Below are 17,575 nucleotides of genomic sequence, written 5' to 3' on the forward strand. Positions count from 1 at the left end.
TGATTGGACCCGTGGGTATAGCCTAGTGGTCAATTAAGTTGAAGATGAACCACGAGTTTCATATTCAAATCCAAGTGTGGAGGTGAAAAGGCACAAGGTGATTTCTTTCCAACTGCCTAAATTTTGATGGATAGAAATACTTGGTTGTTGTTATAGCAAGTGTGCGATGATTAATTGAGATGTGTGTAAAGTTGATTCGGACACTACCGTCATAAAATTGGCCAAAAATGACCTGCCAATGTATGTATGTATATATATATATATATATATATATATATATATATATATATATATGCACAGTCCAATCTGATCATACAGGTGGATTGAGTAATATATATTTTCATGGGTTAAATTGATGCCTTGACTAGAGGTTTGAGCTTTACTTGATTCTATAAAATACTCTCAAAATTTGATATATTTTTACATTATTGGATTTTTTTTGATGATATGGCTTTCAAGCATTTTTTTTTTCAAAAACCTCCACAAAATCATTTGCAAGTATCTGAGGAACAATTTCTAAATGAATCCAGCTAATCCCCACGGAAATACTGATCAATTTTCAAGATTAAATAAGCCCCTAAGGTAGGTATAACTAGATTTTATCGATTTTGATGTGTTATATTCAATGAATTTTTGGTGATTAGAAATTTCAAATTCTTTTAGGCAGATAATTTTCATGAAAATTCGTTAAGACCTTAACAATGGAGTCAGTTGGTACCTACGGGCAAATTGACCCATTTTTTAAAGTGAAACGAGCTCAAAGCATGTGTAACCAGAATTTGATGTTTTTCATGTGCTATAACTTATGGATTTTTGGTGATTTAGGAGTCAATATTTTTTTGGTTGAAATTTAACATGGACATATCTTAAGACCTTAGCAATAGAGCTAGTTAATCTACAAGGGCAAACCAACTTATTTTCAAGGTCAAACAAGCCACAAAGTAGGTATGACCAGATTTTATCGACTTTCATGTGATAAAGTCCATAAATTTTTCATAATTCGGATTTCGAATTTTTTCATGCCAACATTTTTCATGATCGTCCGTTAGGACCTTAACAATGGAGTTTGTTGATCCCACGGGCAAACTGTCCATTTTAAAGATCAAACGAGCCCTAAAGAAGGTTTCATCAGATTTTTCTGTTTTTCGTGTGCTATAGTCCATGAATTTTGATGATTCGAGATTCTAGTTTTTTTTGTCAAAATTTTTCATGGACGTTTGTTAAGACCTTAGCGATGGACTCAGATGTCTCCATGGGCAAACCGACTCGTTTTTAAGGTCAAACGAGCCCCAAAGGAGGTAAAGCAGAATTTATTAATTTTTGTGTTTTATAGTCTATGGAGTTTTCGTAATTCGGGATTTTGGATTTTTTGGTCGAACTATTTTATGGATGTGCGTTAAGACCTTTGCAAGTGAGTCAGTTAGACCTCAAGGGCAAACTGACCCATTTTCAAGGTCAAACAAGCTCTAAAGCAGGTATAAACAAATTTCACGATTTTTTGTGTGCTTCCATGGATTTTTTGTAATTCATAATTCCGGATTTTTTTTGTCTAAATTTTTTATGGACGTCCATGAAGACCTTAGCAATAGAGGTAATTGGTCCTACGGGCTAACTAGCTCATCTTTAAGGTCAAATGAGCCCCAAAATAGGTATCACTACACTCTAGTGATTTTCGTGTGCTATAGTCCATGGATTTTTTGTGATTCAGGATTACAGATTTTCTTTTGTCAAAATTTTTCATGATAGATTGGCTCCTAAATATAAAAAATGGACTCTCGAATTGGTGACTGTACATATTACTCCTCCAACTCCCTACAGAGAGTTCTCTAATGGTTTCAAATTGAAATCGTTTGAAAGCAATATGACCAAAATATTCATGGGCTAACACACACAAAAAATTGAAAAAATCACCTAATTTCTGTAAATTCATCCCTAAATGCCTAAAAAAGACTAAAAAATGGTGAGACTATGGATACTACTCCCTCAACTCCATATGGAGAGTTCCATAAAAGTTTTGCAGAAAAACATGATCCCTAAATGGCCAAATGGACTCTGAAAATGGTGAGGCTATACATACTATTCCATTTAACTTTCTATGGAGGGTTCCGTAAAGGTTTTGCAAAGAACTCTTCACGAAGCCATATCACCAATATATTCATGAGCTATACATGAAAAAGTGAGAAAATAGCCTAATTTCTATAAATTGAACCCTAAATATCTGAATCTCTGAAAATGGTGAGATTGTTCGTAGTACTCTCCTAACTCCCTACGTATGGGTCCATAAAGGTTTCACAAAGAAATCGTCCAAAAGACATATCACCAAAATATTCATGAGCTAACATACACGAAAAACTTAGAAACTCGTCTAATTCGTGTTGAGTAGCCCTTAAATGGTAAAAAAAATTGGCATTGATCATTGTGAGGATATATGTATTATTTTCACTGGTAAGAAAATTATCGAAAATCATATCTTTGAAAAAATCATTGACTAACACACACGAAAAACTAAGAAAAAAAATAGTGTGGATCATGGTAAATTTATAGTATTATTTCCCATTTTATTATAGAAGGTACTTAAATGTTTTGAAATTTTTTGTCCTGAAATTCATATGGCAAAAAAATTCATTGACTAACACACACGAAAAATTGAGAAAATCTCCTAATTCTTGTTGAGTGGCCTTAAATGCTAAAAAATGGAGTCGATCACGGTAAGTCATGCATACATATTATTCCCCAAAATCATTATGGAGGGTCCGATAAAAAAAATTAAAAGAATTTCCGAAAGTCATACCACCAAAAAAAAATTGTTGACATACACACAAAAAATTGAGAAAATCGCCTAATTCCTTTTGAGCGACCCTTATATGATAAAAGAATAATGTGGATTATGGTGAGACTATATGTATTGTCACACCCAGTCATTACTGAGTTAATGTTATGAAAAACATGTTCCTCGAGATCATATAACAAAAAAATCATTGTCTAATACACACGAAAAATATGAAAATCTCATAATTTCTTGTGGAGTGGCCAAAATATGACATAGATCATGGTTTGTCAAAAAAAAAATCATGCACAAAATTTCAAGTAAATCCATCAACCATACTCAAAAAAAAAAAATCAAAACATACTAACATGCACAAAAAATAACCAAATTCATGTATATCATGAGACCATCATGTGTAGTATCTCATTAAGTGTTAATCACAACCTAATTATAAATATACATAAGTACATATGACTTATTATTATATTATTTATTTTTAAAAAAAAAAATTAAAAATCAAAATCATCTAGGTTAGGTTTTGGTGAAGTCAACAACGCAGTATATAGTCTTAGACGATTCTCCCCGAGCGACGAACAACGAGACAATGGCCTTCTTGGTCTAATAAAAGACAAAGAAGAAAGTGTCAAACGATGTTTATATCTTCTCCAAGCTAATTGAATAGCAACAGCACCCCAAGTTCTCCACCCTGGTGAATAATACCTTGCACTTCTCTTCACTTTCTCATCCACAAATGTATATCTGAGACGGATTCAAAATTTAAACTCGATAAAATTTTTGACGTCAAATATAATTAATATATATTTACTTTTGAAATTATGAATTCAGAATCTAATACAAGTTTATGTGAAGGGAAAAATGATAAAAATTTTGAAAAATCCATCAATAAATAACGAACTACATATTCTAAGTGTATAGTTGAACATAAGTTATATATTTAAAACTATATAAGTCAACGTAGTTAATAACTCAAAATATTTAGTAATATTTCATATAAAAAGGGAAAAATGATAAAGTTTTGTGATTTTTACCTATATCTATAGGTGAAAAAATTATATATTTTATGTTTTGCGTAGAAAATACTGAATTTATTTTATAAGCATCATTTTTCACATGCATAACAAGAAAAAAAAAAGCAAAATTATGACCGATCCATTACAAGAAAAATGCAATAGATTTAAGATGAGTTTATAACGGGTAAAATTTATCCGCATCGGGTGTTTACATCAAGTCAATACATGCATGGCACGTGTTTAAATTTATAGTTAATTTTACTTAATCATAATTAATTGACATGTGTTTTACTTCATTAAATCACGTAATAATAAAAATTATATTGACTTGATGTAAAATACCTAGTGCGGGTAAATTTTTTCAAAATAAATTTGTTACGCTTATATTCTTCCATCACAAATAAAATGTATACTTCTTAAAACACATAGATAATATATTGAATTCAGTTGAACACGTAACTGAAATACGATGATGTACCTGAAATGTTGTGTCACATACTTGACGTCTTCGGCCTCGAGGCCGAAGGCCTCGGTGGTCTCGAGGGTCACCAACGTGGAGGAGGACGGTGGCAACCGCTCGACGAAAGGTCGCCGGAGACACCAGGACAAAAGTTCATCTCCACTAAAATTTCCAGGGCCTAACATGCAATAACTTTTGACACCATCTCGTAAATATTGGCTACTTTGAAGGTGTCCTCTTACAATAAATAACATTCTTTGTACTGGATCACCCTCTCTAGATACCTAAAAAAAAAAATTAAATTTTTTTTTAGCTAAACAGTAAAATTTATCATTAATTTTATTTGGAGCGATAAATTAACTAAAAAAAATAGTTAGATATTAGAAATTTGATATTCATTGCTATGACTCAAACTTACTGTTTCCCCCTTAGTGAAAATCAATGACTTGACACGATCACATATGTTCTCTAGAACCAAACTGTCCATATGTTGAAACAAAGGGACCTAAAAATAATAAAGTGTAAAATATCATTATAATAATATCAATAATATCATCTAATATGCAACTATATGATCCATGAAAATATGATTCGTTCAATAATATTTAGGTTTGACCCGCGTATACATATTCATGAGTCATCTGAAGTATATACGTAGGTCAAATTGACTCATACATATATATGTATATATATCTTTTTCGTGTATCAAGATGAGTTGGATAGTCATATTCTCATATCGGATTAATGATGAAGGAGTAGTTATCAGTCCGTTACGTTACCTGTTTGACCAAGTCTAAGCACAAATGATACTTGATGTCCCTCCTTAGACCCTCAGGAATATTTCTAATCATGTCACATTCATCAACACCACGCATTGCAGCCCATTTTTGCCTTTGAAAATTTCTAGTTCTTTGCTTTAACTCTCTAGGGAACCTTCTTCTTCTCATCCACCATTCTATGTTTCTCATATTTAGTTGCATTGATTGTTTCTTTGATGTTGTTGCATGCAAAAACACCTACATATATCAAGATTAATATTAGTTGTGATAGAAAAACGATAACATAAAAATTTTTACAAGAGTTTAAGTTATATATATCATTGGACGTGTTAGCGTTAGAAAGTTTTATGTCAATCATATGGCTAATTGTCTGGTTTTCAAGATTACAAATTTTTTATGTTGAAGGAGTTATTACTTGCAGATATTCTTTGAGTGATCTGATAATGTAACTCATTCTTCTGTTTCATTTTATATGATCAGGTCTGACTCGATATGTGATTTCATTAACACATAATTTATTTATTTTTGAAGTTTATAGTTATAAGATATTCTTAAAATTTACAAGTAAAATGAAATAAATTAAAAAGTTTATTAAATTATTCTCAATTTAACAAACTCAAAAGGAAATATATATGGTCACATAAAGTGAGACCAAGAGAGTATTTATATTATAATCATGAAAAAGAATTACTCTAATTATTTTACAAAGTGTGGTTCTATCAATACTTTTATTATTATATTAATACATAAAACTTAAACTCCTTTATTCTATTGTTGTAATTTCAGTATACTATAAAAATAAAATTTCTCGAGATGAGGTGAAATACTCTCGGCTTCATTCACTTTTACTTATTCACATTTTTAACATGTAAAAAAACAATTATATTGTACTCTTAACATTAATTACTTATTTCTAAAATTATTTTCATCAATTAATATGCGTATCGTGGTAATTAATTAAATTTACCTTGATATTGCCAATGAACATGGTGACCAAAATTAGACCAGAGGTAAGAACTATGATTATGAAAATCACTTCTAGCCAATCTGTTGTGCTCTCCAAGTTTCCAAATGTACTGCACAATAATTCGAATTCGACGCGAATTAAAAAAATATTTTTGAAAAGTCCCAACAAAACCAGATAAAATAATTAGCACATACCTTAGAGTCATGAGTCCCCAAAATATTGGTAGTAGTATTTTCTCAATATGATTTTCATTAGTAACAAGTTGAACAGTCCATTTATAAGCTCCATAATCAAAATTTTGTTCATTTTTAAGACAAGTTAATCTTGCATTAATTGTTTCTCCCCACATTAATCTATTTTTTTGCTTCACCAAATCACTTGTTCCATAATATATTGACTCTTCACATGCCAACAATTTTAGGTTACAACCTTTTGTAACTATGCATTGTTCTTTAAGACATTTGGCTGCCCTTTGAATACCTAACAAGTACCAACATGCTCCCACAGCCTGCGTGTTTGGATTCAGAGTACGAAAGTCAAACTAAAAACGTATATGTATGTGAATTCAAGAACTATAGATTTGAGTGTCAAATTCTGTATGTTCAGGTTCAGAGTACGAGAGTTAAACTAAAGTACATGCATATGAATTTCGAGAGTCAAATGAATTTTTTTTATTGTGATTATTTTTTATATCACGTCAATTATTAGGATTATAGTACTTTTTATGTTGTTTCTGAATATGTAAAAAAAAATAAAAAATCTTAAAAGATTTCATATGTTTGAATTTAGGATCAAATTAAAAAAATTAGTTCTCGAAATCTGAAAGGTATCACATTAATTGAGACTAAAGAGTATATAAACAGTATTGTAAATTAAAAAATAATAATTAATTAAGTCTATAATAAGAAAATGAGAACTTAATTTAAAGTTCATGAATTTCTAAAGTGGAAATTAAGGCTACATGGGTTACATTCTATTGTAATTTCCAAATTAAAATAAAAATTTTTAAATAAAAATATAAATAATATCATATAAAACGAAACAGAAGTCCTAAAAATTTTATTTGTACCATAGTAAAACACATGAACATTAGCTACCACATAATGTGTCACTAATTAAATAGTTTAAAGAATAATTCATTTACTTTAGAACCTAATAAATTTCCTTTTATCATGTACACATAATTATATTTTGTTTGAGAATTTAAGTTATATACACGTATAAGATTTTTCTTTTAAAAAATAAAAAGCAACTTAACTTATTATAACATGTTATTTTCTTGATCTTTTTTGATTATGATATCATGTTTATTTACGATAATTATTATAATATGCATGTAAAAATCATAAATATATATTGTCAGTGTATAAAACTTACGTGCGATGCCACGAAATAAGCAATGATGTTAAGTGCAATTCCCCACCAAACAGTGCCAAAAATATAGCCAGACAAATTCTGCATTCTTCTCAAGAGGCAAATTGAGTGATATATTTTGGGAAGATATTGAAATAAAAATATAATTAATAAAACTGTCATCACTGTTGTTGTTAATCCTTTTTCCAATAGAATTGGGATCCCTACCCACATTACTAGCTGCAAAAAATGAAAATTAATTAATCATGTAATAAATTTAAATTATATATATATATATATATATATATATATATATATATATTGATAATATAAAGAATTATGTATACTAGTTATCGATGAATTGTATCATGTATCTGGTTCAAGTGAATCTTCTTTATTGAAAAATTATAAAGAACAAATAAGGTATATATATGTGTGTGATGTATCGCTATTAAAAGGCTACGCTATTAGATATGGGACGTTTTTATTAAGTATATCATAATCATATTATTTAAAAGTTTAATTTATTATATTTTTTAATGTGAATAAAGCATGCGATTGTGAGATTTGAATTTCAATATCCTAATCTGTTCTGATGTTATATAAAAGTGTGACTATCTGATAAAATATATTATTTATACTTATATTAAATTATTCAAAAAAATTATTATATACGCATCCATCGATATTTTGAACAGTTACTAAAATATCACATGCAACAAAAATAATGGATGACATGCACTTTCTTTTGTCATCTTTTAGTAAATAATTCATGCTAAAATCCAAAAATATATACATAGCTATCAAAATTCAAGTACTAATAATTGCAACTAAAAGGTATGTAAATTATTCAACTGAATTTATTATTTTTCGTTTGAATTACATACAAATATAGACAAAATAAAAAAACTTATCGTTAATAATAAAGTGAAAAATTTAAGCTAAACTTATTGTCAAATTTATAAACAACAAATTAAAAAGAAAATATGGTCATATGTCCCTATATAATAAAAGCTTATCATTAAGGGTATAAATTGTAACTTTAAATAAAATTATTTCTATATTGTCATTTTCTTGTACCAGATTAAAAATAATCACATAAATTAAAACAACAGAATGAATATAACATACATGCATACAAAAAATAAAATAAAAATGTTCAACATATACACGACAACTATTTATAACATCTTATACAAGAAAAAAGCTTATCGTTAAGGGTATAAATTGTAACTTTAAATAAAATTATTTCTATATTATCATTTTCTTGTACCAGATTAAAAATAATCACGTAAATTGAAACAACATAATACATATATAACATACACACATACAAAAAATAAAAAAAAAGTTCAACATATACACTATAACTATTTGTAAAATTGTCATTTTTTTTTTGTACTAGACCAATAAAAAAAATATATATAATCACATAAACTGAAACAACATAATACATATAACATACACAAACAAAAAAAAAATTAATATATACACGATAACTTATTTAACATCTTAAATTCTGAATCTATTTCTGATCACGAGAAAATTGAGTAAGAGATAGAGGTGTATAACTTACTTGAGGTAAAGGTAGTATAACAAAGAGATCAAAGAAGAAACCTTTGTTAGCCTTCAAGTATGGTATATTATTTGTTCTTCTATGTATCATCATCTTGTATTGCAACCACATATTGCATACATGTAAACCATCGTTGATACACCGTAAAACCGTCACGGCGACGGCAAACCACCCATCGACGAAAAGACACATACAACTTTCACTTATAGAAATTGTATAGAAAAAAAGTGGATCAACAAAGAGACCAATTGCACATACTAATAAGAAAACCCTATTCCATTCTTTAACCCATTGTGCTTTAGGGTCTATCAATTTACTTCTTGAGAATATCATGTTTAATCCAACTCTATTGTTTCTGTCATCACGACTATCACCACCATCATTACATGGTTCATGATCAATAGTTTTGTTACACTCACTATGGGAGTACTCGTCTTCTTCTAGCACTTCTTCATCTTCATCTTCATCTTCAGTATTAATATCATATGTATGTTCGTGATGACTAGACATTTTTAGGGTATCACTACTAAAAACACGTGTATTGATCTTCTCTTGTGTATGTTTGGAGGGTGTCACTATTAAAAACACGCGTTGTACTACTAGCTAGAAATTAATATATGTATTTTTTCTCTTGCGTCAAAAAGGGTGTCATTACTAAAAACACGTGAACTTTTTTTTTATGAAATACAATCTAAGAAACGTTTTCGATAGAAATACAAGATTTTAGACAAGAACGTCCATTAAAAATTCGCGGAATTGAAGAGAGAAGGGTTAATATTGGGAGTCGGAGAAGAGAAGAGAATATTATGCAGAGTTTGAGAGGTATATAAAAAGAAGATAACAAATAATTGTAGTTTTTTTTTTTTGGAATATTTGATAAAGTAAGAAGACAAATTGGATAAAATACCTAAACTGACCCTTGGTAATTTGTAGTACACTATATGTATCAACAATTAATGAAACTCAAAAATAGAAGAATAAAAACTTTGGTTTACTTATATATACATATACGACAAACAAATTCTTTTATTCGTAATTAGATGTTTGAGTTTGAGTTTGAGTCTTGGGAATGGAGAAACTCCTAGTACTGGAGTATTTTCCCTCTATGAACCTTACGCAATGCGAATCTGAATTAGTCGAGTCAGTGAGTTACAAATATATGGTCATTAAACCTAGAATAAAAAAATAAGAAAAAGGGTAATATTGGAAAAACAAAGAGGGGGGAAAGGAAACAAAAATAGGGATATTTTTTTGTATATAAAAAAACAAATATTTGAAGGAAGGTGCAGAGGTTATGTCATATACTCACAAATAAGTTTGAAAAAACACAATTTCGAAGAAATTTCCTTATTTTTGTTTGTTTGCAAAATCAATTAATATGAAGAAGAAGAAAAAAACACTATCCAACGTTACTACAAGTACAGACATTACTATTAAAATCAAATATCACTTCACAAAAATAACAATTATTTATAGAGTCGTTAGGTACTTGAAGAGATCACCTAAAGATTTTCGAGTGAGTTTTAACTTATATACGCTAAGAGTGTGTAATTCAAAGTAACATGAACTATAACTATAACATGGTATAGAGTGTATTTGGTTCAATTTTCTCATGTTAGGTTAGTCCTAATATTTTCAGAAAAAAAGTTTCTTATTTCACGCTAAAAAAAAAAATCGCCCTATTTATTAGATTTTTCTTGAAAATTAAGAATTATTAAGAAAAAAGGAAGTATTCAATCCAAAGGTATAGTTGGAAGAATATAGTAGTACGAATTTTTTTTATCGGGAACTTTTAAAGTGACGCTTATTTTGAGAAGCTTTATTTTTACTTAAGTAACACCTATTTTTGAAAGAAAAGGAGTAATAAATAAGCAATTCCTCCATTTTAATTTATTTGTCTGATCTTCATTTGGTACAAAGTGAGGGCAACAAATAAGTAATCTATTTGTTTTAGTTTATTTGTTTGATTTAACTTAATATAGAGTTAAATAAAGTAAAAATGACATTTAAAAACCTGTACTCTTAAACTAAAAATATGTAAAATGTATCAAAGCATCATTTAATCTTATGGTCTAACAAACATTACGTGAAAAGTTAAAATTAAGGCCAAACTCATAAACAGATCCCTAAAGTTGTTGGATTTTTCCCCTCAGGTACCTCAACTACGTCATTTTCCTATTAAATCATTGAACCACCCATAATTTGTTCCTTTTAAACACTGTTGGCTGATTTTGATAGACTTTTCTATTGTAAATACCCTCAATTGTGTTCGTATTGTACATGATTTTGATTGAAGGAATGAAGACAAACTACGTGTTAGTCTTATTTGTTTTCTAATGGCTTCAAATGACCTTAAGTAAAACACAATTATTCTCGAATATTTTCATTATCAGTTGAACTAATGAGTTCTGGAACATCATATGTATCCTCTCTATCAATACCCTCACAAAATCTAGTTTCACATCAATCAGCGGTGTTTAAAAGAAGCAAATTATGGGTGGTTCAATGATTCAATAGGAAAATAGCATAGTTGAGGTACCTGAGGGAAAAAACCAACAAATTTAGAAATCTGTTTATGTATTTGGCCTAAAATTAAAGAGGATAATCGACTCGCCCCTCTCTCAACCCTTGTCCATATTGAACACACAAACCATATAGATTAGAAAAGGAACACATATTGTATGCTTTTGATCAACCACTGAATAGAAAAATTAAGATGCAACAAAAATTGTCACTCAACATGCTACATACCAGATAGTAACATTGCAGCATAGCAAAAAGATGAACATCACAAAATCAATTTGATACATGTCATTTACCCATTTTCATTGCACACTTAGCAGAGAATGCAAGAGGTAGAGTGTGTACTATTTACATACAGGTTCAATCTTTTATCAGTAGAAAGCCTTCTTCTTTACATTTGCACGATCCGGGACTTCCTTTCTATTATGTAGATTCACCTGCATTGAAAATATTTCAGATCACAATAATGGTAAAAAGTTAGTGAGAATGATTGATAAGGGGATGAAATATATCAAGAATATATTGGCATGTCTAGTGGCGCTGATGATTATAAAGTTCGGAGGAAAAACATAGTGAATAATGAAAAGGATGTACCATAGCAAAATTATGTTGCTCGAACTCTTCAAAGAAGGCACCGAGTGCACATTGGATCCTCAAAAATTAGTACATTTTTTGGAGGATCTGACATGGGCGCAGCAACATTTTTGAAGAGTCCGAACAACATAGTAGCAAAACATGAGAAGGAAAAGAGGCTAAAAGAACTTTGATGATCAAAAGACGTAGCAACAGAATGACTGACGATGACATTGAATGGATTTCTTACGTGAGTCATCCCCCCAGAGACTTAATTGAACGCTGAGATTGAAACCAGTACCAAATCTAACATTTTCTTAGACTACATTTCAGGCTTTCTAGTCAAAAGCCCCTAATAAGTGATACTCCCTCGTGTCTCATTTTATGTGAAACACTTCCCTTTATAGTCTCCCAAAACGGATCACCTTTCTATATTTAGATTATGTTTAAATGTCTCGTTTTATCCTTAATATCATTGATTTTATAGTCATAGAATTTAGAAATGTCTATGGCATGTTTATGACTCTTGCACTCTTAACACGAAATAAAGCCAGAAGCTACTAAACTATGATGAATACAATCGCTAAGTTCTGCAATATATCTTCAGACTAAGCTCCACCACAATAATTTGGATTTACAGTTCAAACTATTGATAATGTTCTTTATCTTTTATACCAGTCAAAAAGTAGAAATATTGAGCAACAATAAGCGGCTATGAGTAAAAACGTTACCATAAAACCACTCGACTTTGTGCTCTGGCAGCTTCTTTTATTCTCATTTTTGGAACTTGAGAATTTTGTACTACACCCCTGGTTGTCTTTGACAACTGACTTCTGGCTTATACCCTTTCTGACAACATCATTCTCCTTACCACTGCTCACAACCCTTCTACAATGGCTACTTCCAATTCTTTCACTAGGCTTTGAGACCAAAATTGAGGCCACACGTCCATTGGCTCTTTGAGGAACCAATGCTTTTCTTTGTACATTAGTCGGATGAACCTATAACAACACACACAATTAAATAAACAAATCAGTTTATCAATGGTTAAATGCAGCAAGAAACGCTAGTAATGCACCCCTCCCACCAAGAAGAAGGAAGTCAATTTATAAAAATGCTTGTCCAGCTACAATGCTTAACACTTAGAAATAAACCCCTGTCAATCCCCAAACTTGGCAGTAAAATAGAAGGTAAAAGTTTTCCTGGCCAAAACATAATCTTCTAAATATAAAAGTTGTGGAATGATGAAAAAAGAAAGAGGAGGAAGTTTTCCATATAAAGCTTTTGAACGACTTTTCTGGTTTCTCACCTTTGGCCTACTAGTTTCACTGGAAACAGACGAAGAAACAGTTCTTCCAGTAACCATTTTAGGGATAGAAGTTCTGTTATGAGCTTGAACAGGAACCTTGGACTTATTAGCCTGTTTCGCTTCTACAATTGTAGTTACATTTCTGCTTTCTGGAGTTTTCTCTTTACTTTCTCTCTCAGTTTCGCCTTCCCTTTCTTTGTAGGGAATTGAAGAAGATCCTACACTCGATTTACTTGAGGAAGATTTCCGACCTTCTGGTTGCCTGCAAACATTTACCTCCATCCTTGATGCTTGTCTTGTAACACAACTTTTCCTCAGACTTACTCTTAGAGATGACAATAGCCCAGTAGTTTGACCAAGTATTGGACCAGACACTTCAAAGGACTTCTGTCCACAAGCTTCAGATGTAATGGTGCTTGAGGAATCGCTAACACATAACTCTTGCTTGTAACACTCTTCACCATGCTCTGATGTAATGCTGCTGCTTATTGAGCGGGTTTTGTCACTATAGGCAGCCAAAGAATTCGAGCTAATCTTTTTATCCCTGGAATACAGAGCTTGACAAGCAGAATCTGAGTCTAAAGCTGCAGAGCTTGTTAATTTTTTTTTATTTGTCTTATGCTCAACTACTTTATCAGCTTCTAAACCCCCTTTACTTAAGTGCTTTACATGATGTTTCTTATCCAAAGTAAGAGTCTGATCTCCTTGACTCCACTGTCTGCTTCGGAAATCTTTGCCTCTTGATCTTGAAACTGAAGGTGGGAGCTTAGGAGAAGATGATCCCTGAATGCCATGCTCCAGGTTTATGGAACTTTCTCCAGAGTGAGAAAATGCTGACTTCAACTCTCGAGAAGAAGCCTGGTGAAACCTGAAAGCTCATTCAACTTAGAGATACCACAATACTATAGTGAAACTGCACAAGTTCGCAAAAACAGAAGTTGCTTACGGATGGCTTATGTGGAACCATTCCTCGTCCCTGCAACAAAAAGATGAAAATGCTGGATTGAAAAACTAATTCCCCAAGAAACCAGCATAAAGTTGAGAAACACAAACAAACCCATACAGCCACTCACATGTCTTTATAGGCGGACTTACATTCCAAGGTAAGATCCACCCACACAGGGGCCTCAATTTGATCCTGCGGATATCAGCATCAGGAAACCATCACAACCGTAACCACATAACTAAAATGCCAAAGGCCCTTACAAACCATTGTAACAGTTTCAATTGCTATGGAGTATGGCCACATTAAGCTACACTTACAAGGTGACAGAAAAAGAGAAATTATGGCAAAATAACAAATCAATCAAACAACTACACATCAATCCCAAACTGGTTTAACTCTAACTATATAAATCTTATGTTGTGCGGAATTTGAGATAATACGAGAAAATATATAAACGCGAAAAACAAGACAACAGATTTACGTGGTTCACCAATAAATTGGCTACGTCCACGGGAAGAGAGGGAGCAGTTTTATTATGGAGAGGCAAAAACAGAATTACAAAAAATAGGGTTTGCCACAGTGAGACCCCCGTCCTTTCTGTTTGTAACGGGTCCGATTCAAGGCATTCAACATCTTATATACCCACATTCCATTCTATCTGAACCTATTTCACCCCAATACTAAATAATTATTCTTTTCTATGTTCATGGCGAACGAACAATTTTGTAAAAACGTTTTGAATGAACAGGTACCATTGGTGACAATCAAATAAGAAAAGGTAGTCTGAACATAAACCTAAACCAATACCACAGCAACACGTAAGCTACCGAGAGATGAGGGATGTAAAAGCAGGACTGCTAACACAAGTTAAGAATTGGTCCAAAACAACTCAATAAAGTGAGTACCAATAAGAAATGCGAGAGGAATTTCCATTCTTTTTTTCTATACAAACCCACTTCAACCAGGTGAAACCCATAACATCCACCACACAACATACATCTCAACAACAATTACAACAAGCCAAACAAGGTCTTAATCCCAAAACCACAGTGATTCCGAAAGCTATTGTACATGAGAGATAAACATAACCATTGCTAACACAAACAAAGAACCCAAATTAGCAACCAGAAAAAAAAGACTAATTAGGCCAAAACAGCTTTCGAGTAAACAAGTACCCTTTAGATTGCTTGATTTCCAACGGAACAAGGCTTGGCGGTAGCCTGAAAGACCGGGTTTTTTCGTAGTACTAGTCTTATTCATGTAGTTTCTGGCTTTTGGTATGTGTTATCATCCATTGTTTACTACGTTTTAGGTGATTGCCCTATGTTGCTGGTGTTATTATTCCTCGCATGTATGCACTGCATTGCTTTCCAACTAGTTCTCATGTTCTCTCCACCGCCGTTTTTCCTTTCCGTTACTCTTTGATTTGCTTCACTTGAGTCGAGGGTCTTCCGGAAAAAAACCTCTCTACCTCCACGAGGTAGGGGTAAGTTCTCCATTCACTCTACCCTCTCCAAACCCCACTTTGGGTGGAATTTTACTAGCTATGTTGTTGTTGATGAGTACCCATGAGAAATCCCATAGAAAATTCCATTTTATTATTCAATACAAACCCATTTCAACGACGTAAAATGGGTTTCAATACTAAAACCACAATGATTCATAAGCTAAGTGAAGCAAAATTATGAATGCTGCTAACACAAACAAAGAAACCCCAAATCAAAGCAAGTTCCAAATGAGAAATACCAGAAAACATTTCAATTCTCTTTTTCTATACAAACCCATTTCAACTACGTGAAATGGGATCTCAACCCCGCATTTTCAGCAAAAAAATATACAAACACCAAGAGGATTAAACAAAAAAAAAGTCGTTAAAGAGAAATACCAGAAACGCCCAGTGATCGAACTGTTCGTTGTGTTCCTTGTATAAATTTTCAATCCTATTGGCTCCACGATCTGCAGTGAGAAGTTTGTTTGACGATTTTCTCAGACCCATTTGAGCCTTCATCGGAATCTGTGAAATCCCCGGCCAGTTTACTGTCAACTCCGGTAACTTTTTGGCCTTCTTTTCAAATTGGAGGGATTTATTTAAAAGAGCAAATTGCCACGAGGTCCTTAAAAGTTTCAAAACAGTACAATATAATCCTCTTCTTTTTCAAAGTTCTATTTATTTTTTTTATTTTTGGCACATCGAAAAATATTAATCGTTCGTCTCATTTTATGTGACATTATTTGACTTATCACATTGTATAAGAAAAAAGGGAAGGTTTTTCAAATTTAGGATCTAAAATGATCCTTAGGTATTTGTGTAGCTGTAAATAATTTTATTAAGGGTAAAAGAGGAATTTTACAATTAAATTATTTCTAAGTGACACTTTTATATAAATGAATTAAAATAGAAAAAGGTGTGACATAAAATGAGACGGATGAAGTAAACTACTTTAAATGGTACATATGTTTTTCTTTTGGATGAGCTTGATAACAAGTAAGATGTATATTTCTACTTCGAATTTTTGAGTTTCGTGTATCACCTTTTTTTTTAATTAGTTTGAGCTCGTGTTTGATAGTCAACAGTTATATAGTAAGACTTGTGGTAGATCTCTATTTGTGCTTAGGGCTGAAATTAAGGATTCGAAAACCAAGTTAGAGACTATTAGGTTAGAGACTATTAGACGTCTCACAGAATGACTCTCAACGAGAATCAGAAGATTTTTTTCGCTTAGTCTACCTTTACTAAAGAAAAAAGAATACACTTGTACTCCCAAATGTTTATGACTAAATTAAGATGTTGAATAACAAAGTGTCTTAATTATTTAATATTCTGATTTGAAATATCACAAAACTCAATATATAAATATATATTCATATTTAGACGTCTTAATCTTCATTTAGAAAAAAATGAGGACTACAAACTCAAAGTGACATGACATAATTTTTGCTTATTTATTTTAAGTTTAGTTATAAATATTTATTAATTTGAATAATAAGCTAACATATAGCGGGGATAGCTCAGTTGGGAGAGCGTCAGACTGAAGATCTGAAGGTCACGTGTTCGATCCACATTCACCGACAATCATGGAATATACTCTCTCCGTTTCACAAAGAATGACCTAGTTTGAGTTGACACGAAGTTTAAGAGTATAAAGAAAGTTTTTCACGTGACACGAAGTTTAAGAGTATAAAGAAAATTTTACATGTCACGTGAAAAACTGATTTTAAAATGTTACAAAAAAAAAAGAGGTCATTCTTTTTGAAACAGACCAAAAAAAGGCATTCTTTTTTTAAAACGGA

General features: G+C 31.5%; 2 protein-coding genes and 1 non-coding gene across 3 annotated transcripts; 1 reads left to right on the forward strand and 2 right to left on the reverse strand.

Annotated features, from left to right (window-relative positions):
• Nucleotides 1-3,136: 3,136 nt before the first annotated feature.
• Nucleotides 3,137-10,190, reverse strand: LOC101246478 (cyclic nucleotide-gated ion channel 4-like). Its single transcript, XM_004248231.5, has 8 exons — nt 8,934-10,190; nt 7,382-7,597; nt 6,199-6,512; nt 6,005-6,113; nt 5,038-5,274; nt 4,677-4,763; nt 4,277-4,542; nt 3,137-3,526 (listed from the first exon to the last, which is right to left on the reverse strand). Exons 1-8 carry the CDS (start codon nt 9,441-9,443, stop codon nt 3,277-3,279), a joined length of 1,989 nt encoding a protein of 662 aa, XP_004248279.1. The 5' UTR covers nt 9,444-10,190; the 3' UTR covers nt 3,137-3,276.
• A 1,420-nt stretch (nt 10,191-11,610) lies between these two features.
• Nucleotides 11,611-16,387, reverse strand: LOC101243644 (flocculation protein FLO11-like). Its single transcript, XM_010328848.4, has 6 exons — nt 16,170-16,387; nt 14,412-14,476; nt 14,285-14,314; nt 13,339-14,206; nt 12,761-13,030; nt 11,611-11,893 (listed from the first exon to the last, which is right to left on the reverse strand). Exons 1-6 carry the CDS (start codon nt 16,290-16,292, stop codon nt 11,828-11,830), a joined length of 1,422 nt encoding a protein of 473 aa, XP_010327150.1. The 5' UTR covers nt 16,293-16,387; the 3' UTR covers nt 11,611-11,827.
• An 895-nt stretch (nt 16,388-17,282) lies between these two features.
• Nucleotides 17,283-17,356, forward strand: TRNAF-GAA (transfer RNA phenylalanine (anticodon GAA)). Its single transcript has one exon. It is a non-coding gene; the product is annotated as a tRNA-Phe (tRNA).
• Nucleotides 17,357-17,575: the final 219 nt, after the last annotated feature.

This window comes from Solanum lycopersicum, chromosome 10 (genome assembly GCF_036512215.1).
Source record: "Solanum lycopersicum chromosome 10, SLM_r2.1".
Lineage (NCBI taxonomy): Eukaryota > Viridiplantae > Streptophyta > Magnoliopsida > Solanales > Solanaceae > Solanum > Solanum lycopersicum.

Excerpts from the sequence above, each read along its gene's own strand:
- LOC101246478 (XM_004248231.5), bottom strand. The coding sequence starts at position 9,443 with ATGTCTAGTCATCACGAACATACATATGATATTAATACTGAAGATGAA. Across the intron at positions 7,598-8,933 it reads TTATACTACCTTTACCTCAA|CTAGTAATGTGGGTAGGGAT; the intron begins GTAAGTTATACA and ends CATTTTTTGCAG. Across the intron at positions 5,275-6,004 it reads TGTTCATTGGCAATATCAAG|GTGTTTTTGCATGCAACAAC; the intron begins GTAAATTTAATT and ends TGATATATGTAG.
- LOC101243644 (XM_010328848.4), bottom strand. The coding sequence starts at position 16,292 with ATGAAGGCTCAAATGGGTCTGAGAAAATCGTCAAACAAACTTCTCACT. Across the intron at positions 14,207-14,284 it reads TGGTTCCACATAAGCCATCC|GTTTCACCAGGCTTCTTCTC; the intron begins GTAAGCAACTTC and ends ATGAGCTTTCAG. Across the intron at positions 11,894-12,760 it reads CAAAGTCGAGTGGTTTTATG|GTGAATCTACATAATAGAAA; the intron begins GTAACGTTTTTA and ends TTTTCAATGCAG.